Source organism: Vidua macroura, chromosome 25 (assembly GCF_024509145.1).
Source record: "Vidua macroura isolate BioBank_ID:100142 chromosome 25, ASM2450914v1, whole genome shotgun sequence".
NCBI classification, from domain to species: domain Eukaryota; kingdom Metazoa; phylum Chordata; class Aves; order Passeriformes; family Viduidae; genus Vidua; species Vidua macroura.
The window spans coordinates 986,664-1,014,173 of record NC_071595.1 but is presented as its reverse complement, the minus strand read 5'-3'; the positions used below and the strand labels follow the sequence as shown (position 1 = coordinate 1,014,173).

Sequence of the window (27,510 nt, the reverse complement as noted above, 5' to 3'; positions counted from 1 at the left end):
GTGAGCAGAAGGGAATCAATCCTGCCTGGTTTGGAGGAGGTGAGTGTGGAGTGCTGCCCTGTCCATGGCATTCCAGGTGGCCTCCCCATGCTGCTGCTCGTAGAGGGGCCAGGCATCACAGGGCCATTGAGACAGCCACAATCCAAAGCCCACTTCATCAGAGCAGGCTTTACCCCTGCTTCTTGGGGATGGCAAAGCCCAGAGGCCAGGCTGAAGGGGCACAGCCCGGGGTCTGCAGCACCAGGCACCACTCTCCACACCCCCCTCCCCTTGCCCTCCGCAGCACCCGCCGTGCCCTGTGCCACCTGCATCACAGGGATGTCCTCCCCGCTTCCAGGAGCTGCCACCCCACGGCCGGGGTGTCCCCCGGGGCACGTCCAGCCGCAGCCCCCGGCCCCCCGCCCGCCCCGTGAGTCCCCCTCTGCTGGCACGTCTCGCCTGCTATTCTTAGCTCTCCAGCGCTGCGCTCTCCCGGCAATGGCACCGTGCATTACTATTATTGCTGGCTGCCAACGTCTTGAAGCAGGCAGCCAGGATCGTGATGGGGCTTCCACACCCCTGGTGACCTGTCATTCGGTCCCTGCTGGGCTCTGGTCTTCAACAGGCTATTTCAGGAAATCCAATTTGATGGCCAGAAGGAGCACAAGCCACACATTCAGCCCCTGCGCTGGATCCAGGCTCCTCCTGTTCCTGCTCAGATCCAGATTTTAGCTTCGCCCGCGTTGGCAATAAGGGCCAAGAGTCACCTTTGGCTCCAGATCCAAATTTCTGGCTGGGTGGGATCCAGGGTTTCGGCTCAGCTTGCTGGAGAGATGCGAGCGTCTGCAAAACCTGGATCTGGAGCCCCAGCCCCCACCGCAGCAGCTCCACCTGGGCATGAGACCCCAGCACAGGGCCTGATCCTGCCTTTGAGGGTGGGCAGAGCTGGGGAGACCCACACCAGCACAGCCACCAGCTGCCCACATGGGCTCTGCATCCCACAGGTCCTGGCACAGCTCTGCCTCTGAGCTACTGATGGGGAGGCTGAAGAAGGGCCCCCCCAGACACCCCCAGCCTGGGCTTCTCAGCACCCTCCACTCTTCTGATGCCTTGCCCAAGCTGCTGGGAGCCAGGCCCAGCAGGAGGACTGAGAGGGCTGGGGGCTGCTCCTCCAAGCCCACGTGGCACAAGCCTTGGCACTCAGAGGGAGATTTGGGCACCAAGCTCAGCACCATCTCAGCCAGGCTTGGAAGGGGGACACCACGGTTTTGTCACCCCGTTCCCCAGAGCCAGGATGCCTGGAGCTGGTCCTGGTGCCCTGGCTCAGTGGGGTAACAACACCCAGGGCAGCCCCAAACTTGGCTCACATCAACAGCTCCCCACATCAGTGCTCCCACCACCCCCACAGCCAAAAGGGGCCCCTCCAGGCTCAGATGTTCCACGGTCACTTTGATGGCTATTTTTGCATTCCCAGCCCTGCCAGCACTGTAATAATGCTTGAAAGGGCTGACATGCTCCTTGCAGCCATGCTCATCTCCCAGTGGCCTTCCCTCTGCTCCATCCCTGCACAGAGTCCTCAAGGGCTGGGAGCCATGGATGCATTCGGGGAACAGTGGGAGCACGGGGGTGAGAAACTGAGAAAGACCAAAAATTGCATCCATTTCCTAAAGGAGAATCTGCACTGCTGACCGGCTCCTGCTGCAATTTACACCAAGGAAGGCTGCTTGCTGCCAGCCTGGATTCCCACGGGGATAACCAACACCCACAAGCCCGGTTTTGTCCCCTCTTCCTGGCCAGGGGACAGGCAGGGATCGGCTGTGGGCAGTGCAGCCCCGGACCCCGCGAGGGAGGTGACGTGCGGGGCTGGATGTCACAGGATGGAGAGAGACCAGCGGTCCCAGCACCGACTTGCTCTGCGGGTTTGGCACAGGATGGAGGGACCGGACCGGCTCCTCCAAGAAAACCCAACAGCCTGGAGGAAGGAAGGCAGCAGCAAGAGGGAGCACCTAGACAGGGGCCCCCAAAGCTCTGCTTGCCTGCCAGGCTGGCTTGGACCATGGCGCCTGGATGCACGGTGATGGGCACAGCTCAGCTGGTTCCCCACGCCAGCTCCCGGCGCCCGGCCGGGCATGGTCCTCACCGCCCCCCCGGAAGGATGGGAGGGGGATCCCACTGGGTGGGGAGGGGTCCTGGGCCTGCCCCGAGCCCTCCGCAGCGAGAGAACGCAGGATGGCTGGCGTCGCCATCCAGGAGAGGCTGGAGGAGCTGCGGGCTGTGCCTCCCTCCCCAGTGCCTCGGGCAGCAGGAGATGGGGATGCCCGCTGGCACCCCTTCTCTCCCACCCACCGGGGAATCCTGGCGGAGCTGAGCGCCATGGTACCGCTGAGACGCCCCCGGCCATCCCCCGGCTCCCCGGTTCAGCCCCGGACACCCGCTCGGTGGGGCTGGATGGGTCCGCAGGTGACACGTCCCGCTCCCGCGGGGCCGGCTCCGCACCGGCTCCGGTGCCTCGTTGGTGAGAGCCCCCCTCCGCACTGAGCTCCGCGGACCCCCGGGACCGCTTCCCGCCCCCCCCCCCCCGGGCACCGCGGATCTCGGGGACCGGCCCCCACTCCGCGCTGGGCACCGCGGTACCCCCGGGAGCGGGGCCGCCCCCGCCGCTCTTACCCCGCTCCCGCCTCCTACATCCTCCGGCGGCTCCCGGGCGGTTCCCCGACGGCCCGGCGCGGCCGCCCCCGGCCCGGCTGCTCCCGGCCCGGCTCGGTTGGGCTCGGCTGGTCCCGGCTCGGCCCGGGCCGGCGCCCCGCGCGTGGGAGCGCGGCGGGCGGCAGCATGCGAGTGGCGGCGGCCCCGCAGTGCAGCGCGGGCGGGCGCGGAGCGGCGGGAGCGGAGCGGGGCCGCCGCGGCGCCGCCAAGACACGGCGGTGGATTTTCCCCGGGAGCCAGAGCGGGCGGCGGCGGCGCAAAATGGCTCCGGTGCGGCTCTGCCGCCGCCTCCCGGCGCCCCGGGACCCCCGGCGGGGTGAGCGGGGGCAGCCGCGCGTGTGGCCGGGGAGATGCTGCCGGCGCGGGCTCCGCCGGGATGAGTGGTACCCACCCGTGGGCATCCCCTGAGGCACCCTGCGGAGCCGGACTGGCACAGAGACAAGCGGTACCCACCCGTGGGCACCCCCCAGGATCACGGCAGGGAGCCGAGGGCACTCCGGGACCGTCACCCACGCCTGTCCACGGGCATACTGCCTGCCAGGGAGGGGACAGAGTGCAGAGACAGTCCCGGGGTGTTGAGATAGCCCCGGGCTGTCGGGATAGTCCCTGAGCGACAGAACAGCCCCAGGGTGCCAGGACAGCCCCAGGGTGCCGGAACAGCCCCGGGCAGGGTGCGGCCCCAGCCATCCCCCAGCAGACCCAGGGCCACCCGCTGCCGCCTGCCCGCTGAGCCACTCGCACCACACCCTGTAATTTGATCATAATTATAATAACAATAATTACAGCGTGCGCGGGCTGGAAGTGCGGGAACAATAACCTGGGTAACGCCCTGCACGGTGGCGGGAGCAGCGTGGTAGCACATGCCCCATCCTGGTGCCAAGCTGAGCCCAGAACGCCTCACCAGGCCCTGCCCAGCGCGGGGTGGGGACACGGCCCAAACAAGTGCCCTACGTGTGTTTCTAAGCAGTTGTGTCCCTGTCCCAGTGCTGTGGTTCAAGTGCCCAGGCTTTCCCACTGAACAGGACACCCTGGCAGAGCCAGAGCTGGAGCTGGGGCTGCCCTCACTCCTGGCATGCAGAGAGCCCCCCAAAAGTCCTGGTGCCCCCAGGAAGAGATGTCCAGTCCCAGACCCCACCAGGCCCTGCAGCATCCTGCATTGCTGACACGGCTGCTTCTGCTGCATGCGGGGAGCAGAGCTCTGCCCCCTCCTTCAGCAGTTATATAAAAGGATTAAAATTTAATATGAACTTCAAAAGGGGAAGAACTGGGTGGTCGAAGGCAGCTGGCCTGGGGCCGGGTGTGGAGCAGAGGCACCTTGGGACGTGTCCCAGCTCTGCTGAGCAGCAGCACTGCGGTGCATGGAGACATCATCCAGCCCCATCCATGGGGGCAAAGTGTCCAGGCACCATGGGCAGCACGGGCATCCCATGAACCCGCACTGGCTTTACTGAGCCATGGTCCCCCTGGGTCACAGTGGTGCAGTTTCCATGGCACATGGAGACCCCATTCCCCGGGGTCGGGCCTTGCCCTGCACCTTCACCTCTCTGCTGGCAGCCCTTATAATTCACACCACCCACAGGCACAGCATCACCCGCCCGTCCTGGTGCCCACTGCCACCCTGCCCATCCCACGCCAGCAGTCCCCCAGGCATCACATCTCCTCCTGCCAGGTGCCTCACATTTCCTTCCATGCGCGTGGGTTGGAGTGTGCCGGTGAGCAGCCCTGTGCTGGGGGAGGAAGACCCCCATCGGGGGGGCAGCTGATGCACCCCTGCCCCCCACCGTGCCCAGAACCCGCGGGGCTGCACAGCAGCCGCTCTGCTCTCCCGCCGGTGCAGCCCCGGGAGCGGGGCTGTGCTGGCAGCAGGAATGAGCCAGGGCTGGGAAAACACCGTCTCCCGCCCACGCACGGCCCCGAGCCCGCTCCGCCGCCCCCGCCGCGCCCGGGCTCACGGGGCGGGGGCGGCTGGTGCGGGCTGGGGGCTGCGCCCAGCGCGGCCGCCCCACCACGGGCAGGGCAGGGGATGGGGCAGGGGGTGCGGGGTCAGCAGCCCCCCGGTGCGAGAGACGCCCTGGGGCTGGGCTGGGGGCCAGGGCTGCGGGGGCTGGGGCTGCCCCATATCCAGCCCTCCCCGAGGGACAGAAATCTCTCGGTGAGGGGCACAGGCACTCGCCAGCGAAGAAGCCTTTGGTTCATTCATTTTTAATCCTGGCCAAGAGCAGGAGGGGTGCAGGCATGAGGCTTAGCGACACTGTAGGACAGGACTGGCCACGGGGCCTCAAACAGCCCCCTCAGCAGCCCAGTTCATGCCACGGGGGTCCTGCAGGATGGAGACCTCCGGGAGACGACAGCAACCGCCGAGCATCCCTCGCCATTCTGCCTTCCCACACCCCACTGTGGCTCAGCTCCCATTGCTGGGTGAGTCCCTCTCCCAGTGCCAGGGACGCTCTCCCAGTGCCAGGGACGCTCTCCCAGTGCCTGCAATGCGGGGGGCAGGATCTGTTCTTGATTCCCACTGCGGGCGCGTGGGAATGCTCAGAGAGCAGAGCCGGGTGGGAGGAGGGGAGTGCACGAAGCCAGAGTTCCCCCCCCCACGCTGCTCCCGATCCCTCACCTGGCAACAGGGACCACATCCCACCGGGACTGTGGCACCAGGGCAGGCGGGGGCAGGACCCCGCTGCCCGCCCCGCTACGAGGAGGTGAAGGAGGATGCTCGGGCGGCAGGCGCCGGCCCGGGCGGGGCCGGCGGGGGCAGCGGGAAGCACCGGCCGAGCTTGCGCAGGGTCCGATGCAGGTCAGCGCGGAAGCGCCGGATGGAGAAGCAGTAGATGACGGGGTCCAGGCAGCTGTTGAGGCTGAGCAGGGCCACACTCAGCGTGTGCAGCACATCCAGGGTGTCAGGGGACCCACAGAGCGGTGCAGGGGGCCGGCTACCCACCCAGGGGGCCAGTGTCAGGTGGTAGGGGGCCACACAGACGACAAAGACCAGCAGCATGCCCAGCACCATGGCACGGGCCTGCTGCCGGTGGGAGCCCGGCGAGGCCGCGGCGGGCACCGAGAGCGCCCGGGCGATGGAGGCGTAGGTGCCCAGCACCACCAGGAAGGCGGCGGAGAAGAAAGCCACCATGGCGTAGGCGTAGCCCCGCTGCCGCCCGTGCTGCTCAAAGCAGGCGGTGGTCCCGGCGCGGGTGGGGAAGGTCTGGTGGGTGGCCAGGGTGGGCACGGCACAGCCCAGCCCCAGCAGCCAGGCCAGGGCACAGGCCAGCGCGGCGCCGCGGGGCCCCGTCAGCGGCAGCACCCGCCGCGCCGCCCGCACCGCGCAGAACCGGTTGAAGCTGATGAGAGCCATGAAGGTGATGGCGCTGTAGGTCGCCAGGTAGTAGGCGGCCCCTGCCAGGCGACAGGTGGCCTCCGAGAGCAGCCAGTCCCCTCCAGCCAGGTAGTAGTGGATCCAGAGGGGAAGGGTGAGGTTGAAGAGGATGTCAGCCAGCGTGAGGTTGATGAGGTAGATGCGGATGGCCTTCCTCACCTTGCCACTCTGCAGGAAGACCAGCAACGCCACCAGGTTGCCCGGCAGCCCCACACAGAGCACCAGGCAGTAGACGACGGGCACCAGCACGAACTGCACCGGGTTGCTGGGCACGCACCCGCCGGGGGGTTCCACCAGCAGCGGTCCCGGCACCGAGCCGTTCATCCCGGGCTCCTGCAAAGATGGGGAACAGTCAGTGGCACAACCCTTGGGGACAGGCGAGGGATGTCGACCCGGACAGGACGACCTCTCTCTGGCTGGCACCTGCAGTAGCTGCCGGGCGCTGGAGGCAGAGCCCTGTGGGGATGCCATCATCTGCTGGAAGGGCTCAGCTCACACAGGAGAGGAGGAGACCCCAGCTCTGTCCCCCCACACAACAAGGGAGCCTAGAGGCCACTGTTAACTGCCCAGCGAGAGCTCGCAGGGAGTGGCAGGCACAGCTGCAGCACAGCCAAGGGACAGAGCTGCAGCCAGAGGCACCCGAAGGTGCCACACTGGCTCCAGTCGGCAGCTGCGGGGCTTAACACCTCCCACACAGCACGTGCCTGTGGGGCCACCCACCCCAGCCCTCTCCCAGCACCCCAAATTCCCCATGGAGCCAGGCAGGAGGATGTCACTGACTGGCTCAGCGAGCCCCAGAATGGAGAAACCCAGGTATGGACAGGGGGTACAAACACGGGGCCAGCATCCCCCCCACGCCCCCCAGTCCTGCACAGCGGGGTTTGCCTCTGGTCCTGGCCATGGGAAAGCATGCTGTGCTGCAGTGTGGCTGTATCCAGGGCTGCAGTTATTTCACCTCCCATCACTGCCTGCCCACACCTCGCCAACGAAGGCACTGAGTCACCAACTGGTGTTTTCCAGCACAGCAGGGCTGGATTCGGCACACGCAGCACCCAGCCCCGGGTTGAGGCACAGAGAGCACGAGCTGCTGAGCCTGGGGGAGCTCCTTTGAACCCCAAAGGAACGTCCGGATCCCTCAGTGGTCGCCTTTTCCTCCTCCTTCCCCATCATTAGCACATGAATGCTCCATCTCTTACCTTGTCGGGTCAGGCTGGAGTGGCTCGGTCCCCTCTGGCTGCTCCTCACTCTGATCCAGCCAGGCTGAGGACAGCTTTAAGTGCTGGGGGAGGCAGGGGCTGCCTGACACCCACCCACCATCCCAAGCCCCCTGTGTGTTTGTGCCTGTGGGACGGCAGCTGGAGTGGGGAGAGCACCTGTGTGTGTATGTAATGGGGAATTCCCTGCTGGAGCCACCCTAAAATCCCCTGCGCCGGCTGACTGGGCTGGGGGCATGTGGGAGTGGCCAGTACTGGCCTGGCTGACCCTCCCCCCGTGCCCCCAGCCACATCTAATACCATTTCCCAGGGCCCTTCTCCCACCCACGCCTGGATGAAAGCAGCAGAGGGTCAAGTTTCTGCACCCGGCAGCTGAGGAGTAGAGAGATGCCCCAAAGGGATCAAAGCAGGAATCTGCCTCCTCCTGGCTCTTTGTGCTTTTGTTGGCTTCAAAGCTGGCTTTAAGGGGAGCAGCCCTACAGGCCTGCCCCCCAAGATCTTTGAGCATCTGACTCACTGCTTTGTGTGGCCCTGCAATTTGTGTGTGTTCCTTTGGGACACCAAAGATGTCACCCCGAGGTCGGTCAGGTCCCACCAGGGGTACAGGGGTGTCTTACACCCCTTGCTCATCCCAAGAGCCAGGCTCCCCACACAGCCATCCCAGCCCCCTTGCTGGGAGACACTTCAGGTGAACTCTGGTTTGTCCCAAGCGTGCTGTGCCCATTGGGGTGGCAGAGGCTGGCTCCCTGTCAGAGCAAGATCCACAAAAAGCACATGTGGTGCCTGGGCACTCGCTCCTGTCACTCCCTGGGTGTACAGCAAGGCCTGGCACATTGTTGGGTGGCTGAGGGACCCCACCCCAGATGGGCTCTCCCCACTGTCCATCTGCCTCTGTGCCAGCTCCTGCACCAGCTCCCACACGTCCCTGGGCCTTGTGTCCAGGCACTCTCCCCAGGGACTGGGTCCTCCAGCCCCAGGACATCCCCTTAGCTCCCAAGGCTCAGCGTGGGGGGGAGGCAGAAATAAACAGGGAGGCAAAACGTGAAAAACAAGAGGTTTTATTCCAAAATTTGAAAGCCCCCAAGAGAGCAGAGTCAGCCCCTGTTTAGTGTGGCCAAACGCTGGAAAGATCCGGACACCTTGTGCGAGTTCAGCGGCGGAGGTGCTGGAGCAGTGCCCCAGCAGTGTCACAGCGGTGCCACGGCCACCATCCCACAGCACCAGCCCAGGTCCCGCAGTGAGGGGACAATCAGCACCGGAGTCACCGGCAGAGGCAGGAGAGGACACGCTGTGTCCCACCAGCAAGTTACCCTGCAGGATGCGACGCTGTCCCTGAAAATACCATAAAGGCGTTGCTCCCCAGCGGCTGAGCCGTCTGTCCTTCCCACCTCTCGTCACTCGAACTTGGCCCGAGGGGCAGCTGGGTACCCACGGATGTTGAGCAGCAGGAGGAGGCCGAGGGAGAGGGTGGCCGGGGCACACATGGCCAGCGGCTCCTGCAGCGCCAGCAGAGTGTAGATGGCACCTGGGCATGGAGCAGAGCAAAGGAACGGGGGTCTCTGGCCAAGGGTGTCCCAAGACCCCACGATGGGCAGTGGGTGCCCACTGGCTCTCACCGATCATGATGACGCTGAGGATGAAGTTGCTGATCTCCTGCAGCAGCTGGGGCCCAAATGCCAGCAACAGCCCGGCCGTCACCTCCACCCAGCCCACAGCCGCCAGGTACCTGCCCGGCTCTGGCACAAACCCCAGCTCCTTCAGGGGAAACACCTTGGCGAACCGCACGAACTCTGATGCCTGGGAAGGGTTGGAGAGGGGTGAGGCAGCCCTGAGCCTGGGGCTGGGGAGATACAGCCCCTCCAGTGTGTCTGCTCTGCCCTGCCCTGTCTTCCAAAGGGATCAGCTCTGCATCCTAAATAACCACACACCCTAAGGGGATCAGCCCTGTGCTCCAAGGGACTCTGGCTGATTCACAATGAAGAGCTCAGCCTTGTACCCAAGGTGCTCCACCCTGAGCCCCTGTAGTCCCAACCTGCTCATTCTCACCCAAGGCTCAGCTCTGCACCCCAACAGGGTCAGCCCTACACGTTCCCTCTGGAGCTCAGCCCTGCACCCCAACCTCTTCCTTTCCTTTTCCTCTGGAGCTCAGCCCTGCACCCCAACCTGTTCCTTTCCTTTCCCCTGGAGCCCCAGCCCTGCACCCTAACCTGTTCCTTTCATTTCCCCTGGAGCTCAGCCCTACACCCCAACCTGTTCCTTTCCCTTCCTTTCCCCCGGAGCCCAGCCCTGCACCCCAACCTGTTCCTTTCCTTTCCCCCGGAGCCCAGCCCTACACCCCAACCTGTTCCTTTCCTTTCCCCCGGAGCCCAGCCCTGCACGCCAAAGTGCTCTTTGCTCTTTGCACTGCCCCCAGCCTGCTCATTCCCCCCGAGCCCGCCGCCGCGCTCACCATGTGCCGGTGCAGGTCGGCGGAGAGCCAGTCCGAGACCTTGAGGACGCCCGAGAGGAAGAAGAAGAGCCCAAGCAGGACACGGAGGGCGGTGAAGGCCGCCGCCATGGCGGGACGGGCGGGCCCGGGGGCGGAGCGGGGCGGAGCGGCCCGGCCCCGTTCCCGGCCCGGCCCCGTTCCCGGCCCGGCCCCGTTCCCAGCCCGGCCCCGTTCCCGGCCCGGCCCCGTTCCCGGCCCGGCCCCGTTCCCGGCCCGGCCCCGTTCCCAGCCCGGCCCCGTTCCCGGCCCGGCCCCGTTCCCGGCCCGGCCCCGTTCCCGGCCCGGCCCCGCAGGTTCAGGGACCCCCGAGCCCTTGGGTGCTGCCGGGGCAGGGGGTGCTCAGATGTGCAGCGTCACCCCCCGGGCTGTGACACGTCCCCGCCAGCAGCACCATCCTCCCCACCGAAACAGAGCTGGAGGAAAAAGGGGACCCCCCTGTTGCCTTCTGCTGAGAAGGCAGGCGACTTGGTTTCAAATCACAGCACGGCAACCTGGCTTCGCCCGGGTCACTCGGGCTACTAACATGTACAGACACCAACGTGGTGGATGGTCAAAATGGCGTTTATTACCTTATCTTGTGAGGTTAAATAGTCAAGGGGCCCTACTACGTCAAAAGGGGGACGGTGGGCTCAGCTAGGGTTAGTAGGGAGTGGAGGACTACTGCTGTTAGGAGGTGCTACATGTCTCAGGAGTGATTGGTTACATATCGCAGGATGGGGGGGAGAGGGTCTTGTTTTCCCCACCCCGCAACAAATCCCGCAGCTGGGGGTTGGTGGGCGCTGTGAGCAGCTGTGACCCACGGCAGCACCTGCTGGCTTGGGGTGCGAGGGGCTGCGGGGACCGACGGCAGCGCCGGGCACAGGCAGCGCCGGGCACAGCTCCGGGAGCAGGCAGGAGCCGATCGAGCCGGCAGCAGGGTGGGTGGCCCGGCCCCAGGGATGCCGCTTTGGGGACCGAGGTGGCCGCGCTCCCCCGGGCTCTGCGTCACCTCCTGAGCCGCTCCAGCACCGGCACCGGCCGGGCCTCCCGGGAACGGCAGCTCGGGATTGGCGAGAGCCAGGCCCAGGGGAGCCGCGGGCGCTGACGTTTGTGTAATTCAAGCGGAAATGTTTTTTTTTAATGCCAGTAAAGCACGAGAGCCCGAAGTGTTTTCCAGGCACGAGGAAGCACTGTGGGGCACAGAAAGCACAGCCAGCCTGGACCTGCAGCGGCCCCAGCTCGGCCACCACGTTGCAGGGGCTGCCACAGGCACTGGCTGCACAGGGGCCAGTGGCAGTGACACTATTTTTACTCCTGGCAGCACATGATTCTTCAGCTGCTCAACTTGATTTGGAGCTGAGGTTGGCACACCATGCAATGACAGCAACAGGGCAGGGCAGGCTCCAGGCCTTCATGGCTTGGAAAGCTCCTTGATTAGAAAGGAATTAAAAAATAAACATCAAAACCTGAAAAAGTGAGTGCAGCAGCTCAGTGTGCATGAAGGGCTATTGCATCAGGGTCACAGTTACTGCTCCCAGGATATTGTTCAAGTGTATCTGCTCTCAGTCTCTGATCTTTTATTGATTACAGAAGCTACTTAATGAACTATTTGGTAGAACAAGGTGTCACCTCACCAGAGGACACCCCAGGTGATAACAACAGCCAACACCAGCCTCAGGGAAAACCCATCCCATCCCTACAGGACACAGGCTGCAGTTTGCTCCTAGCAGGGAGCTGAGGAGATGCATTTCAGCACATGGAATGCTGAACACTTTCTCACAGGAAGCAGCCAGTGCTGCAAGAGAGGAAATGAGGACAAGTTACTGGAAAATAACAGAACCTGAAGAAAAAAGGCAGCACAAGCTGCCGTAGCTGTGGAGACAAAGACACTGAACCCCAGCCCCAGCAGGGCAGCTATTGAGGAGCCACAGACCTCACTGAAGCCTTTCCAGGATCCAGACAATACCACAGAGTCATCAAATCAGCGTGAAACACCTCAGATTGCCCTCAACCAGCACTGATTGCCTGAGAGAGCTCCTAGTGCAGCACCAACCCTCCCTGCCACCAGCACTCCCAGGCATTCAGACCCATCTCAAGCATATCGTACCACTTTGCCACATGAAAACCAATTTATTTTCATGTTTCTAATCTGGCAAAGCAGGTCCCAGACAAATGTTGATGACTCTTCGTGCCACTGCAGGAGGAAACCCTGCTACAATGAACAGAGCCATCACTGGTGTATTTCAGCATATTAAACAACTTGATATTTAAACAAAGGATTGTATTTAATTAATGAGAGCATGAACTAGAGTGTATGTGCACAGTGCAGCTGGCAAAGCATCAAGTGAAGCAATGTCAACCACGGCAATTTGTGCTGCAACAGCCAAACCCAGCACTGCTCTGGCTTCTAGAGAACTAACTCTTGGCATCTCAGGCTTAATTATTACAGTAATCACTAAAAAAGCTATTAAAAACCAACCAGGCACAGGTAAACATTTGGAATTCTACTATACAAAACTATGCAACACACAAAATGGCAGTAAGGAATGAATGAAATTTGCAGAAATTTATGTTTCTCAGACCCGGCCATACCACTCCACACTGACAGAGTGCTTATTCACTGAATACCCTCTGGAATAAAACAGAAGTCATTTATAAAAATATTTAAATATTTTATTTTTCAGAGCTGTATGTTCCTGGTTCCTCTTCATTGCACTCAGACTTCTTTTTCTGCAAGTGCAAAGCACACAATTAGAAATATTTTGAAAGAAAGACAGAAAACAACAGAAACTACATGACATGGAATCACCATTCAGAATCACAGGCCATGTGCCTGCCCAATATTCTCAAGTATTCACATCAGATTTTAGATTAAATGAACAGAATTCATGTATTTTTAAGGTCAGATATGGCTTTGTGAGTTTTCCTACCCCACAGCAAGGAGCAGCAGTGACAAGCCACAGATGATTCAATATGAATTCACCCGTTGAATTCCCACTGGCTTCACACCTTACAGCTCTACTGTTACTTACTTGTGACTCCAGAGTTAAGGTACTCAGCATGTTGCTCCTCAAACAAGATTTTAAATATCTGAAGTTTCCCCTTGTAGTTAATTAGAGGTAAAATGTCATTAATTCCAGTTCTGCAAGAACTGCTATTTGCTTTGCTCCTATACATGCTGATTTATACACCAGCCTATTTTTTTTAATTCAATGTTAAAAGTATTTCAGCAAATAGCTTTTTAACAAGGTTTAGTTGAATTAACATCTGAGAAGCAGCTGCTCTATTCTCCTTTTCCCATGCTGACAATCACCAACTGCAGCCTGAGTGCAGGAATGGTCATTTCTTGTTTGACCACCTGCTGCACACAAATGACAGAATTTATTTGCTGCTGAGGGGCTGAAAAGCCTCAGACAATGGTTATATTTTGGCTCTACAAAAGCAAGATGCAGACAGTTTATATAAAATTGAGATTAATCACACGTTTCAGGCAGGAATTCTATAACCCAGCACAGGGTGATGGGCTACCAAGCCCTCACAGCAGTGTAAGGACACAAATTACTTACTTGTCCACCTGCTCCCTTGGTCCCTCCACACACCACTGGGCACCGTGCTGGATGTGCTCATGTTCAACTCCTCAACTGGAAAAACATTCCCAAGTTATTACACCCGCAAGCGATTTTGAAATCTTTTGTACAAACCCACGTCTAGGAATCTATTTTCAGCTGCTGCTGTCAAGATATCAAGCCCAGGTGGAGTCAGGGTGCTGAAGCCCACAGTGTGACAGCAGGGACTTTCATCTATCCCACACATTTAATGCACCCATTTGTCCCAACTTCTCAGTTTTCTCCAATTCAAAGGCATTAAGTGACTGAACACCAAGTGTCCAAAAACCTTTATTATTTCATCCATCCAGGACAAAAAAGCCATACTTACTTCCAATGGATGAGCACTCCGGTGTCACTCAGCTTTCATCTTCACCTAAAGGATAACAACTGAAGTTATTAGAGTCATACACAGCAAATTGTGACCATTTCAAAACTAACTTAAAAATAAGGTTTTAACATACATGGACTGATTAGTTATGAGGGGGACCTTATCCATTATTCCAAACTATTACGTGGAAGAGCAAGGGGCAGAAGTAGGCTAGCCTAAACACTCATCAAGAGCTGAAGGAGTATGCAGGCAGTTGCCTGAAGAACTGCACCCTGAGCACAGTACCCCCAGGATCCCCAGTCTGAGCACAGTGAGGTTTGATTGCAGCCAGAGGTATACTATCCCTTATGTGAAGGCATTAATTTCGTCAGCTACTTCAACTCTATGACCCTATTTGTCTCCTGTAGCAATGCCCTCTCTCTTCCCTTTCCTGAGGGAGTGCAGTGGTCCTGGCCTCTTGAAGCTCTTGTGTTCTACAGTCGAACAAGCGCTTCAGAAGCCAAAGGCAGACACTAGAGGTTGGCACTGTCACTGCTTTTATCCTCAGCAAGGTTCTTCCCTCCTCAAGGCCTCCCTTTACTATAGCTGAGGGCAGCCTGCAATGCTGAGAGCTGGGGATGTGGTGCAAGGCTCTGCACAGCTCCAGTTGGGAGGCAGATCCCACCATGGGCACAGAGTGATCTGACCAGGCAGGGACAACTTCAGGCTTTAGTCTCCAACCCACCACCCACCCGGGTTTCCTCACGGCCCTTGGGAGCAGGAGTTATGCACGTTTTGTTTTCTCTGCCATAGCAACAAACACCATGCATAAGGGATACTATATCTTTGTGCATCCTTTGAACACTGCAGATTCCCTGCTAGCCACACTCCTCCCAGCCCTCCCCAGTTAGCTCTTCAGTACTGGTATTCAGAAGCAACATTTATAGAGATGGGGTGTTCACAGACCACTGCGGGATTGCACAGCCAAGTCCTAACGTGTCAATCATTACCTAGCAGCAATGACACAGTTGGGAGAAGGCCAATCCTCCCTTTTTTCCTTTTCCAGGCAGCAACTATTTAACAGCCCCACTAGCTGGTATGGAGAGTGAGAAAAATCTGAAGCTAATTAGCTGATTCCAAAACTTGCTGGTAGTGGAAGAAGCCAAGTGATTCCCCAGAGCAGCATACTTGGATGCATCCTTCCCAACATGCTCAGCCTCATTGAACATAATGGAACAGAACACTGGCCTTCCTGATCATGTCACTGCAGCTGGCAATGATTAACAGAGACATGCAACCCCATTACTGCTCCAGTCCTAAAACTACTCACAGGCCTCAGTGTTTAGCTATGGGGAGAACTGCAAGCAAATCAACACTTTGTATGCTTAATGTTACAATAAAGCCCCATCCACGCTGTGCTGTGCTCTCCTGCCAGCACCAGGCTCTGCTCGGAGGGCCTAGCAGTACGCAGATGTATTCTGACACCACACTTCTGAGCTTCAGGTAAGCTTTTGAGAAAAAGTGTATTTCACACACAGATAAAACCAAGATGAAACACAATGCAAGCACTTGAATGTCATTTCTTGTACCCATTTGTTACAGACTGACTTAGAGCAGACATGACTAAGTTTGCTACCACACCAAGTTTCATTACTGCAGCCAGAGCTGGTCTGAGCCCCATGGTTTCAGTCACAAATTGCTTGCTCCAAGAGTGTCAAAAACCTGCTTAGTTCAAGTACGTAGAATGAGGCAGATGTGCCAGTAACCCCTCCATGACATTCCTGCAGGTCAAGTATCCAGAGCACAATGGAAAAACTTAAGTCAGATCTTGAGCAATGGTTTAAGATCACTAATTCAGTTTTGCTACCTGACAGCACAGTGGCTGCCAGCAGGTTTGCTACTGGATCCCAGTCCCAGGTAAGGATAAGCCATCACAAAATGGATTCAAGTCACAGGTAAAGGTAAAACCATCATGAAAAGCCAAACTGACTTTGTGACAAGGTGTCACTGTGTGACCAGCTGGCATGGGCTACACTCACTGTGGTGTAACCAAAGACCTGTTGTCATTAACTTATGGTGCACCTGCTACTTCAAGGGTTCAATGGAACATGGAAAGGTGGCTACAGCGGAGGGCAAGGTTGTCCAGCAGATCCCTGTTCACCAGCAAGAGTCTTGCCTGGAAGGTAACAAAGAAGGGTCCAGAAGTGACAACAATACCAGAAACAAGTATGCAAAGCAGAACTTTGCAGAACAAGGGAAAACACATTACAATACCTGTGAAATAAAATGAGTATCAGACAAGAGCCAGATCATTCACTGGAACAAGAGACCTTGAAATTCAGGTTCAAGAGCTAATGCAAAAGAGCTGGAGATCAGCATGTCTGGATGTCTAGCAATGTAAGCACGTTAATCCTGGAACACTATAGTCAGGAGTTCTAGTAATGAAGAGTTTAGAATTACATCCCAAGACTGATGAAAAATGAAATTGTACATTACACTATCAAGATGACTCTATGAGGCAGAAGTACAGAATCTCATCACTGTCAATTAAAGCAGAGGAATATATCAGGCTTGTCAATCAAAGTTTAAAATAAAGACTACTGCAATGTCCAATAAGCTCTATAAAACTCACAGGGATATTCAATCAAGCACTCATTTATGTCCTCAAAAATATTCTGGATCGGTCTCAGAACTGCTTGTACCAGTAGCTTGAGGTGACTCTCACATAGCACACACCAGGCAAGAGCAGTGGTTACTAACACATTCTCACCAAGCCAAGACTCTACACATGGATGAGCTGCAGATGGGCCACTTCATCACTACAGAAAGTTTAAAGGTGTTCTTTTCCAGGCACTGAGAGCACCTTGTCAAGTACTCAACTGAGTTTAAGATCACATTCCCTCTTCCCCACAGTGCTCGTTTAAGAATATCTTCGTTACATCCGAACTAAGAAAAATCCACCCAAGCCAAGTTGTATGTACAGAGGAATCGGGTCTGGAAATCCTCATCTAAGAACCACAGTAAGTTACTTGTTGTCTCTGAATGAGACAAAAGCTTCAAACCGAAAACCACGCAGCTTTGCTGCAAGCTCAGCATACAGGTATGGAGTGCTGCACTGTAATTCCACAGTCAGAAGTGTGATGTCAGAATACCCACAGTATAAGATTACATAGAAAGTCACCAAGTTATATTATATTGCTTGTTACCTACCTGTACGCAGTCGGCAATGAGAATCTTGGAGCAAGCAGGAATACTACATCCGGGTCCTAATGTCCATTGCCATTTGTGGTACTACGTTCCTCACAGTTATGAACTGCAGAAATGCTGGCTAAGTGCAGTTATGTAGCAGGCCACTAGTTTAAAGTGTAAATTGCAGTCTCAAACTCCAGCAAGAACTTGCTGCCACAGTAAATGGTTGCCAAGGAGAAGCCAAGAATTTGTCTACCACAAAAATACCACAAAATCTCAAAAGCATTTTCAATTTCTCATCAGCTGTATAAATGATTAGTGTAATGTATCTACGCCAGAAGGTAAGATTATTCTGTATTCATTTCTGAGAAAGTGTGAAGACATATGTGTAACGATACCAGTTTCTACTTGCTGCAGTTTTTAGAGCTCCGAGTGTCAAAATGGGTTCAATTTTGATAAAATAAGCTAAATTGCAACAGCCAATGTCCTCCAAGTCCAGTACAAAAATGTTATGTGATCCAGACCATCCAAAACCAGGTCTGACCAGCAAAGCACTTTTCTGAATGATTTTAGAAGATTCAATTATATAAATCAGAGTTTATGAAAGAAGTCCAAAACCTCATAGGAGTAGATCAAAGGAATGTCACTTTCTCGCCTCCCACATTTAGTAACTTTTATCAGATTTTAAAGTTGACATGTTTGCCAGCTTTTAAGACACCATCTTTAAAAGGTCTTGAAAAGAAGTTGGCTAGTTCATCATATGCCTGTTTAGTACATGCAACTCCAAGCAGAATTGGTTTTAGAAATTCTGCTTATGCAGCTACAACAAAGCCAGATTTAACCAAACTTTCTGATCTTTTGAAAACTGCCAAATCTTTCAAATATATTTACTAATCATGGTTTTGCAGCTCAGCTATTTTAATACCTAGCAACAGTAGCTTACGTACAAAACAGGGGTACCCAAAGAAAAGCTCTGTAAGGTACAAAGACAGCAGCATCCTTCACTCTTCCAAGTTACAGAACTATAAAAGAACATACTTTAGGATATGCACCAGCATCTCTTTTAATTAAGAAAGACATGTAATCTGAAAAATAAACTGAAAAAATTAATTTAATGTTCACGTTCAGAATTCCCCACCTTGGACACCTTCACCTTTTGAGGGTGTCCCACGAACACCCTCCAGAAAAGATATTGTTTAAAACCACTTCAATAATGCAAATTGCATCGATACTGCTCATTTGTAAACTATCCAATACAAGTAACTTCCAAATACTTGGTCTGCAGTTTAGGAACTGCCAATTTAGAAATTCCTCCTCAAGAGTAATTCATTGTTGTAGCATGTTATCAACTCCCAAACTCTTCTGGGTAAACAAAAAGCATTCACCAAACAAGCTGAATCACTTTTTTAGTGAGCTTCATGTTCCACGTCAGTGTTACCTGTATCAGCATTTCCCAACTTGCTATTCTGTCATTTAAGGGGTAACAGTACTTCAAGAGGGATCAGACATCTGTACCCTAAAACTCTGCAATCTGACACTTTAGGTTTTAACCACAGGGAAAATTTAGCAGGAAATTTAGAATTAGCCAATGCTCAGCACAAGGAATGCAAGGATATTGGGAAGATTAAAGCTATTCACAGAACTCAGGTGGTTGGGGATCATGTGAAGGTACAGCCAAGCTAAGTTTACCTACTTTGTGCCAAGCAGGTTGATGTATCCTGCATTAACACCGAGGTATTTGACACTGGGAAGTCACGTTCCCAGTTTACCTGGTACATTGTAATAACAAGCAAAGCAACTACCTTACCAATGAGTCCAGAATGCTTTGAAATTCTTCTGGGGCTTAATAAAATGAACAGCAAACTAACGAATTCATCAGATCTTCTACAAAAAGAACCTTAAAGGGAGTTTATTTGCACTGTGTAGTAGTAACTCTTAAAACTCCAGATTCAGATACTACTTTTGAAGCATTATCTCCAAACATCAATAATAAAAAAGCGATAACCATCATGCAAGCAAGCTGATTGCTGTATTTTACATACAGGATTTTAGGATTTGCCCACCAGCTACACAATTTAAGAATAGTTCCTGCAGTCCCCATAATACAAATGATTGTATTCTGAGCTAGGCAAATTAGTCCACTGTTAGCATGAGGACATAAGCAAATTAACCTTAATCACTCGAGTAACACTTCTGGTCTTTTTGCCAAGCAATTTCAGGCAGGTGTACAATATGGAGCAAGGCCAGATCCTGTAATCTCAAGACAGCTTAAGAGCATATAAATATCACATTAACAATCCTTTAGTGAGGAAGTCAGCCAATACAAGGCATTCTATGAATTTATTTTAAAATAACCATTGCTAGTCTTCTGCTTGAAGTCTTTGAAAGATTCCAAGCAGTAACTGCCAGGGTGGTAAGTGCTACCATCCCACCACCCATAGCTAAAATATGGAATTCATTACCGTACTGCTTGCAGTGAAGCTTTAAATAATGTATCTTACAGCATTTGTAAGATTTCCATTTGCTTCCTTGTTGCAGCACAATTACTGCTCAAAAAATCTGCACCTACTGCAAAGTTCGGCTACAATTTAACCCAATCTTTGGCTAGAGAGGCACTGTGGGAAGAGATCTCACTCTTCGCTGCAGTTCCACACCCTGGTCTAGGTCCGACCTCAGCTCAAGCGAGGCTTTCAGGTTACTGCTGCAGGTGTGGTATTTGGCCTCGTTTGTTTAACCAAGACCGGCAAGAAGAGTTACTACATTTAGTTTTCTATTTATTTTAAGCACAGTAAAAAAAAGGTTGGTACACTTTGGGAATTCAGTGGCACAAGGTACACTGCCATCAAGTTAGGGACGTTATACATCAAAAAAACAGCTAAATTTGATTTTGAAACACTGCATTACATAATTAAATTGTACTCGCCCAAACAGACCACTTACAAATATTAGGTCAGTAAGTTTCTAACATCCATAAAAACGTAGCTTTCTTACTAAAATGCAAGAATTAAGAAGTCGGTGTCTAAACAAGACAGACAAAAACAAACTGGAATGAAACTACAGGTCACATCTAAAATCGGGGCTTTTTGTTTGGGGCTTCATATTCTTCTCTCCCTCTACCATATCCTGCTGGTGTTCCAGGCCCCATTCCTCTAGGACCCTGGCCACCCACGGGCCCCGCACCTCCCTGCCCAAAGCGTTCAGGACGCTATTGGAACAGAATTAACAGTTCATTATAAGTAGTTGATGTCCATGTGTGTTAAGTATATATTTTTAGAAGGTTCCGTAGTCAAGGTTCGTCGATACAATCACCATTGAGCCGATCCACAGGTACCGGGAACATAGAAAGGAAAAAAGGGTAATTTAAAAATTAGTTTATTGTAATACATGCCTTGAGGTATGTTCCCACTTGATGCATTCTCATACATCTGTTACAAAGAACAGATCCTCCCTGCAGTGCTAGAAATGTAAGCATTAGTGCAGATGTGAATTAACAACTTTTCCAAATGAGCTCTAGCAAAATTTTCAACCAAGTTAATGCAAATAGCTTGTGAACGTCTCACCTTTAGTGCAGTAAAAGCTCAGATTACATCACTGTCATTTCCAAATAAGCCTAATGAGAGAATGCAGCTCCAGTTGGCTGAAGCAGGAGCTGACATTCATCAAATGTAACAGAATGCCTACTCACCAGGACTGGCATGTGCTGTCTAGAGACCATGTGCTTTTCAAGATGGGGTTAAGACTACGGTCTGCTGACTAAACTGCAGAGGCCTTTGGCAGTACCAAAACTCATTGTGAGCACTACTGCATTGCAAGAAGAAAAAAAAAATGTGAAAAAAGCTACTGACCAGTGCTTTACCTAACCAACGCAACTGCTCGAGCAAAGACTGGCACTTGTTCAAACCCAACGTACTCCGGAGCTGCTGGTGCTGCATCAGATGCAAAACGTGTTCCAAGCACTCAGTGTTTCCAGTTAGAGCTATGCACAGAGGGTTGTGTGCATCCAGGCAGTATCTCCCTTCCCACCCCACCTTCACCACAAGCTCTTGGAAAATTCACAGCTTCACAGCAATTGAAAAGGTTTCACACCAAGGTGTAACAGCTAAGTTACTCTGCAATAAAGCAGAGACCTCAGGTCTATTTACTAGTACCTCTAGTTGCATGTACTTTGTTCAGATACTGTATTACTAGGTGTGATCAGCATTCAGCCTACAGAAGTTACACATTATGAGGTCAAAGAGAGCTTTAAATTTTCATTTCAACCAAGGTTCCCACTACTGAGTCACAGAACAATGGTAGGTGGTTTGTTACAAAAAGTATCTGCAACTGAAAATGCACGCTTCAGAGCTCCTGACTTCTGAAAGTGAGCATCAATCCTTCCAAGAAAGGAGTTTCACAAATATTACTTAGGTTACTTCTGCCTAATTCATGGCAGCTTCAGCTCATCTCCAGTTCTGTTTAAAGGTATCAGCCCAGAAACTGTGACCGCATTGTGTGGCAGAGATCCCCAAGCTAAGAAACTCCAGGCAGTTAATCCACCTCACTGTCACATCTTTTGACCATCACATTTCAGGTATTACACAAGTTCAACATGCACCTGTACCATGGTTTTCAGGAGAAAAATGTACATAGTATCCACCACACACTGCCTAACTGCCCACAGGAAGCTCAGGAACTGCTTATGTATCAGTAGGTTATTGAGATACCTTAAGGCCAACAGCACTGTCTACTGAATCAATGATGCTCTGGGAAGTTACCATTCCAAAGATATGTTCCCCAAAAAGATAAAACAGAAGATATCTGACAAACTACTATGGTAGCTCAGCTCATTAAGCCAGAGGCCTAAACCCACCCAAAAATCATTTAGTTCAGCTTGTGCTACAAGTGTACACCCTTTCAGGAGGGTGAAAGCACACTGGTATTGCCACCTAAGCCAACAGATTCCCATCCTGCCCATTAAACACTTCTGTCATCTGCATCCATGGTGCTTCAGTGTAGGAACACCAAACAGGGCCAAGCCCAGTCACACATGTAGTGTGCCAGAAATTAGTCGTTTGGAAACATACCTCGGAACAGGAGATATGCTGTAGTTTTAACAGGCTCTACCTTTGTGTCATGCCCAACAGAGGAAAACAGACTGGGCTATCATTCCTTTGGGAGACAGGAACCACAAATGGCTACAGTCCAGGATAGCTGGAACATGCCTGAAGCTAAAAACCAGCATTTCTGCTCTTCTACAGCAACATCAGCACAGACTAAGGGATATGCTGTTTACCATTGAAAATTTAAGTTAATGTGCTGCTGGAACAGACCTGAGCGCAGATTTTGGACTGAACAGCACACCCAGACCAACAAGCATCCAGCCTACCTAGGCTTGGAAGGGCCAAAACAGTGTCACACATTGGGAAGGAGAACAAAAAATCTCTCTTGTCCATCAATACAGAACATCAGATTACTGAAAAGCTACCACATTAAGTATTTTGATGAAATTTGTCAGATTCTCTAGAATTCATTAAAAAACCTTCCAAGCCTAACAGTGACGCAGAATTTCCAAAGTCCAATGAAGTCAGTTAACTGCAAATATGCTTAAGAGCACATCTGAATCCACTTACAAACAATTTCTGAGTGTGTAAGCTACCATAAAGGTTATCAACTACTGTAATGCTACACACTGCCACGATGTCCTGTGTTAAACACCTGACAAGAGAGTCAGCAGTTATCAGTGACATTTCCACAACCATCCGAGCACTGGAGAATTCATTCCCAACCACAACAAGTCCCTTGTGCTAAGCTAAAGCCACCACAGGATACGTTACCATGTCACTTCCCATCATAGAACCACTCATGGCTGCTTGGCCAACTCCTGGATTAGCTTCATAACCTATGCCGCCACCACCTCCCAGAGGTGGAAATTTCTGGGCTGCTGAAGCATAAGGATCTAAGAGAGAGAAATATATAATCATATTCTGACAATTTCTATGTTAGCCACATCAAGTAGTTACTTAAAAGGTTCTTTACCTCCCATGTTCATTGTGGCAGCACCACCCATTCTCATGTCTCGCTCCCTCTGCATAGAAGAAACAACTTTTAACTCGGATCATCAACCACCAAAATCCAAACTTTTCAGGAGACAAAGCACAGGTACAGCCAACTACTGCCACTGCCCATACACAAACAGTGCAATCGCCAACCCAAAGGAAGCAAAACACAGCAATCTTGAAAATACATCTACAGAATTCCTGAGCATGGTAAAGTAAGCCGAACCCACCACGATGTCACTTACTGGATCCATGTAACCCATTCTACTATAATTCTCTTCCCTCTGTCTTCTCATCTGCTCTTCCATCTCCCGCTGACGGATCATCATCTCCTCCTCCCGCCGGCGACGCTCCTCCTCCTGCCTGGTCATCAAAGCAGAGGTTAAACCCCAGGAGTGGAGCACACTGAACACACACCAACATCAACTGCTCCAGCAAGAGAAAGGTACTGAAAGATTACACTTCATAAAAAAAAAAAACCACACACTCTATGATGCTCAAATATTTGAGGAGAAACTTACACAGCGGTTCAATTTCGCAAACACCAACTGAAGCAGCAATGGTGTTTCTTGAAAAATAAAAACTTTCATATGTAAGTAATTGAAAAAAAGAAAAAGGTAAATGTAACTTTGAATAAAATCCCATGAAAGCCACACTAACCTCAGCTGAATTTCCTTGCGTTTCTGCATTTCCTGATTATGGAGTTCTTCCATACGCCTCAGCTCCTCCTGGCGCCTCATGAGGTCTGCAGGAATGAAGGCTGTGAGCAGCTTTTCCACACTATGTCCCATTTTAACTACGTGTGAGTTAGATCTGCCTCAGCTGCACTGTGGCAGAGAAGTACATTCCAGTGTCACCGTTCTTACCAATACACCACTAAAATAAATACCAAACAACTACTAAGTTCCTCTTTAATTCTGAAATTCTCAAGTTCATAGTTAGAAGCATGAATTTCCTCACTCAACCACTAAAGAGCCATAGATTTAAGCCAACATTTAAAGCAAAAAAATAGTAGGAATACAGAACCCAGTACCTTGACGAAGGAGGTTTGCCTGATGCTCGTGATAAGCATCTTCCATCTCACTTTCAAGTTTGTCCTTGGCATCTTTCATGTTTTTTGCCACTTGCTCTCTCTGCTGCTTTTCCATTTCATCTAAAGATTTCCACCTTTGAGAATATTCAAATTCAAAACTGCCAGGCTGAGCAAAACGGGGAGGAGTCTCTCTTTCCCTGCAGAAAGGAAGATACTCAAGAGTGGGCAATCATGGAAACTCAAGGTCAATACAAGATCACGAACAAAATAACTGAATTATCAGGGAACATCAAAGGCACCCTGAGAATACCTGACAAGCACAGGAGAAAGAACTCGCTGTGATGGAATTGCTGCATCTTACACACTTGGACAACAGCACTGAACACAAATAATTATCACAGCACATGTGAGACTCCTGCACTATCACATCCAAGCAAATCTTCAGAGTGCTACTGCTTGTTTGACTCATTCCTAACTGTCTTTAGACACTTCACTGCTGACAACTGCAGGTGCAAAATCCCCAACAAGTCAGGCCTTTGCCCAAGCAGGCACAATCAAGGTGGAGTTTTCCAGTGCCAAAGCACTCTGTGTCAAAGGCAAATAAAAGCCTTCACTTTCAGGTAAATAGTTCTAAAAGTGCCCGAGGGCCAACAGGTTGTTTTATCATATAAATAAACTCAAATTTAAAACTCAGTAATTTATGGAACAAAACTACCAAGTTCAAAAGCTTTCCAAGCATTACCAATATGAATTATTTCAATGGTTTGGAACACTGTATTAATCCACATTCTTCTCAAAGCTGCCTCTAAACCACTTACAATTGTTGATCAAAGCAAGGAATTTTGAGCACTTTCTAAGCCAAGCAAGACTGACTGGATCTCCCTCCCTGCACTCCCTTTTGTGATCTGGGAAAACACAAAATTCCTACAAGCAGTTTTAATATACAGATTCTAACACAAAACTGCTGTTTCAGAAATTATTTCTCTTGACTCTTTCTCTAGACTCTTTGTTCATTTATGCCAGTAGTCAGCTCCTAAGGAAAATCCACATGCAACAAGTTTATAGTAATCATGGAATGAGTTAAAATTTTACTTTGTTTCTCATTTCAAACCATGAATGTAAATTTCCAAGTTCCCCATGGGATCATCAACCAGAGACATGCCTTCAGGGAGATGACAGCTTTTAACAATAGCATGAAACAGTTCAAGTCTGACTTTTTCAAGTTTCTACATACACCAAAACCATGTGTCGAGCTGCTATTTCTTTGTATTACAATGTAGAAAACTGCTTGTGTAACACTTAGTGAATACACTAAACAAATCATTGTTACTTTAAACTATGAACAAACAGAAAAAAAACCCCAAGAACTGGCAATAAAACCAAAAATCTAAAGCCTGGTTCTGAAAAATTTTCCATATTCCTCAGTGCCAGGGACAATACCACTTAAAACATCATTAATAGGCTCTTTATATCAAAAGACAGTGCCTACTTTTGATACATCGGATTCTTCTGAGCAAGCTTTTCTGGAAGACCATCTTCATCATCCAGTTGTTCCAACGGCTCCACAATAACTGGCCTGGGAGTGCTGAACAGAAAATACTCGTTTTACTCCTCTAAAAGCCCTTATCCTGAAAAACTAGAATCCTACAGTCTTTATTCAACTTAAAACTAAGAGATCCTGGCAGAGTACTTACGTTGTCAACAAAAACACCCCCTCAGTACACCGTTCAAACGCTTTCCTCGCAGCTGGCTTTGATGCAAACTCAACAATGCCTTTTCCTGTTGATCTACCTCGATCATCTACAATCACAACAGCTCTTTCCACCGGACCGAACTGGGAAAAAGCCTCCTCGAGCAACTCGTTGGACACGTAGGGTGAGAGGTTCCGCACGGACAGGGCAGCGGCGTGAGTGGCAAAGCGAACGCGGAGCTGCCGGCCCCTCATGGGGGTATCGTCCAGCTCTGCCTTGGCGATTTCTGCAAGAGCTCTAGATTCCTGGGGGAAGTGCAAAACCCAGTCTTAGAAAACTAACTTGTACATCACCACATCGAGAGAACGAAACGGATGAACACACAACACGAATGCCTACCAATTTAATGAATCCAAAGCCTTTCCCCTTGTTGATAAAAACCTCTCCTGGCTCCCCATATTTGGCAAATAGTCTTTTAAAGTCTTCATCTGTGATATCGGCAGGCAAATTCCCAACAAACAACCGGCAGCGCTGTGTGTACGTCTTCTCCCCGGGCCGCCTCAGCAGAGAGAGGTTCGCTTTAAACCCCTAAAAGAATCAGACCGGTTCGAGCCATCACCGAGTGCTGCACACAGAACTGCCGGGAGCCCTGAGGGCCCCCGGAGAACCCAAACCGCAAGCCCGGGACCGCCCGGGCACTGCGAGAGGATCCAAACCGCAGCTCCGCGGCACCGCGAAGAAACCCAAACCGCAGCCCCGTGGCAGCGCCGGGGGCACCGCGAGGGAACCCGAACCGCAGCCCCGGGACCGCCCCGACACCGGGGACCGCTCGCACCCCGCGGAGGCGCCGCCGCCTCTGCCCCGCTCCTCCCCTCAAGATGGCGGCGCGGGCGCGCGGAGCCGCCGCCATCTTGTGCCTGAGGGAGGTATGGGGGGGCCGTGACTCACCTCGTCCGACAGCTTCTCGCTCCTTTCCCCCGAGCCCTGCTGTGTCCCGAGGCTCTGCTGGCTCTGGTGCTGCTGCCCGCGGCCCCGCGGCTCCCCGCCCGGCCCGCCGCGGTGCCCTGGGCCGCCCTTGTGCGGCCCCTGCTGCGGGCCGCCCGGCCCCTTGGGGCCGCCGCCGGGAGACTGTCCTTGTCCTTTCTTAGGGCCGCCGGCCGGCGTGGGGCTGGGGCTGGGCTTGGATTGCGGCTGTGCACCGGAAGGAGACGAGGAAGGAGCCGAAACCGGCGGCTGCTGCTGAGGCTGCTGCCCCGCGGGAAGCGCAGAGGATGGAGGCGCTCCCGCCTGGCTGCCGGTGGGTCCCGCCGTGGTGGCGGAGGCTGAAGAAGATGAAGAAGGCGGAGCAGAGGTGGACGTGGGCGGCTTCGGCGGTTCGGGCTTCGGGCCTCCTCCCGGCGGACCGCCCGGGCCTTGCGGGCCGCCTGCCATCGGGCCGCGGTTCGGTCCCATGCCCATGCCGGGCGGCGGCGAGCGGAAATCGTGGTTGGGGCCGCCGCGTCCTCCACCGCCGCCACGCCGGTGAAAGCCGCCGCCACCGCCGCCACGGCTACGGAAGCGATCCCGCGACATGGTGTAGCGGAGGGAGGAGGCGGGAGATGAGAAGAGAGCTCCGGCCGCGGCGGCTGCTACTGCTCAGCGCCCGCTGCGCAAAATGGCGGTGGAGCTGGACGGCCTCGCCGCCGCCTTTGTCCGCCCCTAATATAGTATCCCCGCCCCCGGAAGCCCCCCTCCTCCCCACCAGCCAATCACCGGCACCAGCAGCGGTGACTGACAAGCAAAGTCACCAGTAGCGTGTCGCAGTCCCGCTAACTCTTTGATCTCATTGGTCACGAGCCTGCCCTCTGTCCATTGGCGCGTTTGGCCGCCGACGTTGGCACGGGACGGTCCGTTAACCCCCCCGCGTGCTGA

The 27,510-nt window shown here is 53.1% G+C and overlaps 4 protein-coding genes across 8 annotated transcripts in view; all 4 read right to left on the bottom strand.

Annotated features, from left to right (window-relative positions):
- Positions 1–2,755, bottom strand: part of DLGAP3 (DLG associated protein 3) — a 28,001-nt gene extending 25,246 nt beyond the window's left edge. For 2 of the 3 annotated variants that reach the window (XM_053998965.1, XM_053998968.1), the window contains exon 1: positions 2,647–2,754. The gene's annotated coding sequence lies outside the window, so the exon portion shown is untranslated. Of the gene's footprint in view, positions 1–2,646 lie in introns of all 3 variants that reach the window. The other variant, XM_053998967.1, reaches the window with a different exon arrangement.
- A 2,619-nt stretch (positions 2,756–5,374) lies between these two features.
- LOC128818848 (platelet-activating factor receptor-like) lies at positions 5,375–6,379 on the bottom strand. The gene has a single exon (XM_053998525.1). It carries the CDS (start codon positions 6,377–6,379, stop codon positions 5,375–5,377), a length of 1,005 nt encoding a protein of 334 aa, XP_053854500.1.
- A 1,932-nt stretch (positions 6,380–8,311) lies between these two features.
- TMEM35B (transmembrane protein 35B) lies at positions 8,312–9,862 on the bottom strand. The gene is made up of 3 exons (XM_053998854.1): positions 9,719–9,862; positions 8,886–9,066; positions 8,312–8,794 (listed from the first exon to the last, which is right to left on the bottom strand). Exons 1-3 carry the CDS (start codon positions 9,824–9,826, stop codon positions 8,664–8,666), a joined length of 420 nt encoding a protein of 139 aa, XP_053854829.1. The 5' UTR covers positions 9,827–9,862; the 3' UTR covers positions 8,312–8,663.
- Positions 9,863–13,302: 3,440 nt separating this feature from the next.
- SFPQ (splicing factor proline and glutamine rich) lies at positions 13,303–27,320 on the bottom strand. 3 transcript variants are annotated; one of them, XR_008440574.1, is made up of 12 exons: positions 26,548–27,320; positions 25,999–26,187; positions 25,603–25,904; positions 25,398–25,493; positions 23,909–24,105; positions 23,536–23,620; positions 23,121–23,238; positions 22,856–22,904; positions 22,654–22,775; positions 16,862–20,045; positions 13,673–13,717; positions 13,303–13,377 (listed from the first exon to the last, which is right to left on the bottom strand). XR_008440574.1 is itself a non-coding variant. In XM_053998523.1 (11 exons), exons 1-10 carry the CDS (start codon positions 27,169–27,171, stop codon positions 13,697–13,699), a joined length of 1,803 nt encoding a protein of 600 aa, XP_053854498.1. In that variant the 5' UTR covers positions 27,172–27,319; the 3' UTR covers positions 13,303–13,377; positions 13,673–13,696. The 3 variants fall into 3 exon arrangements, 2 of the variants coding, with proteins under 2 accessions (XP_053854498.1, XP_053854499.1); XM_053998523.1 differs by lacking the exon at positions 16,862–20,045 and having other exon boundaries at positions 26,548–27,319; XM_053998524.1 differs by lacking the exons at positions 16,862–20,045; positions 22,654–22,775; positions 22,856–22,904.
- Between the last annotated feature and the right edge of the window lie 190 nt (positions 27,321–27,510).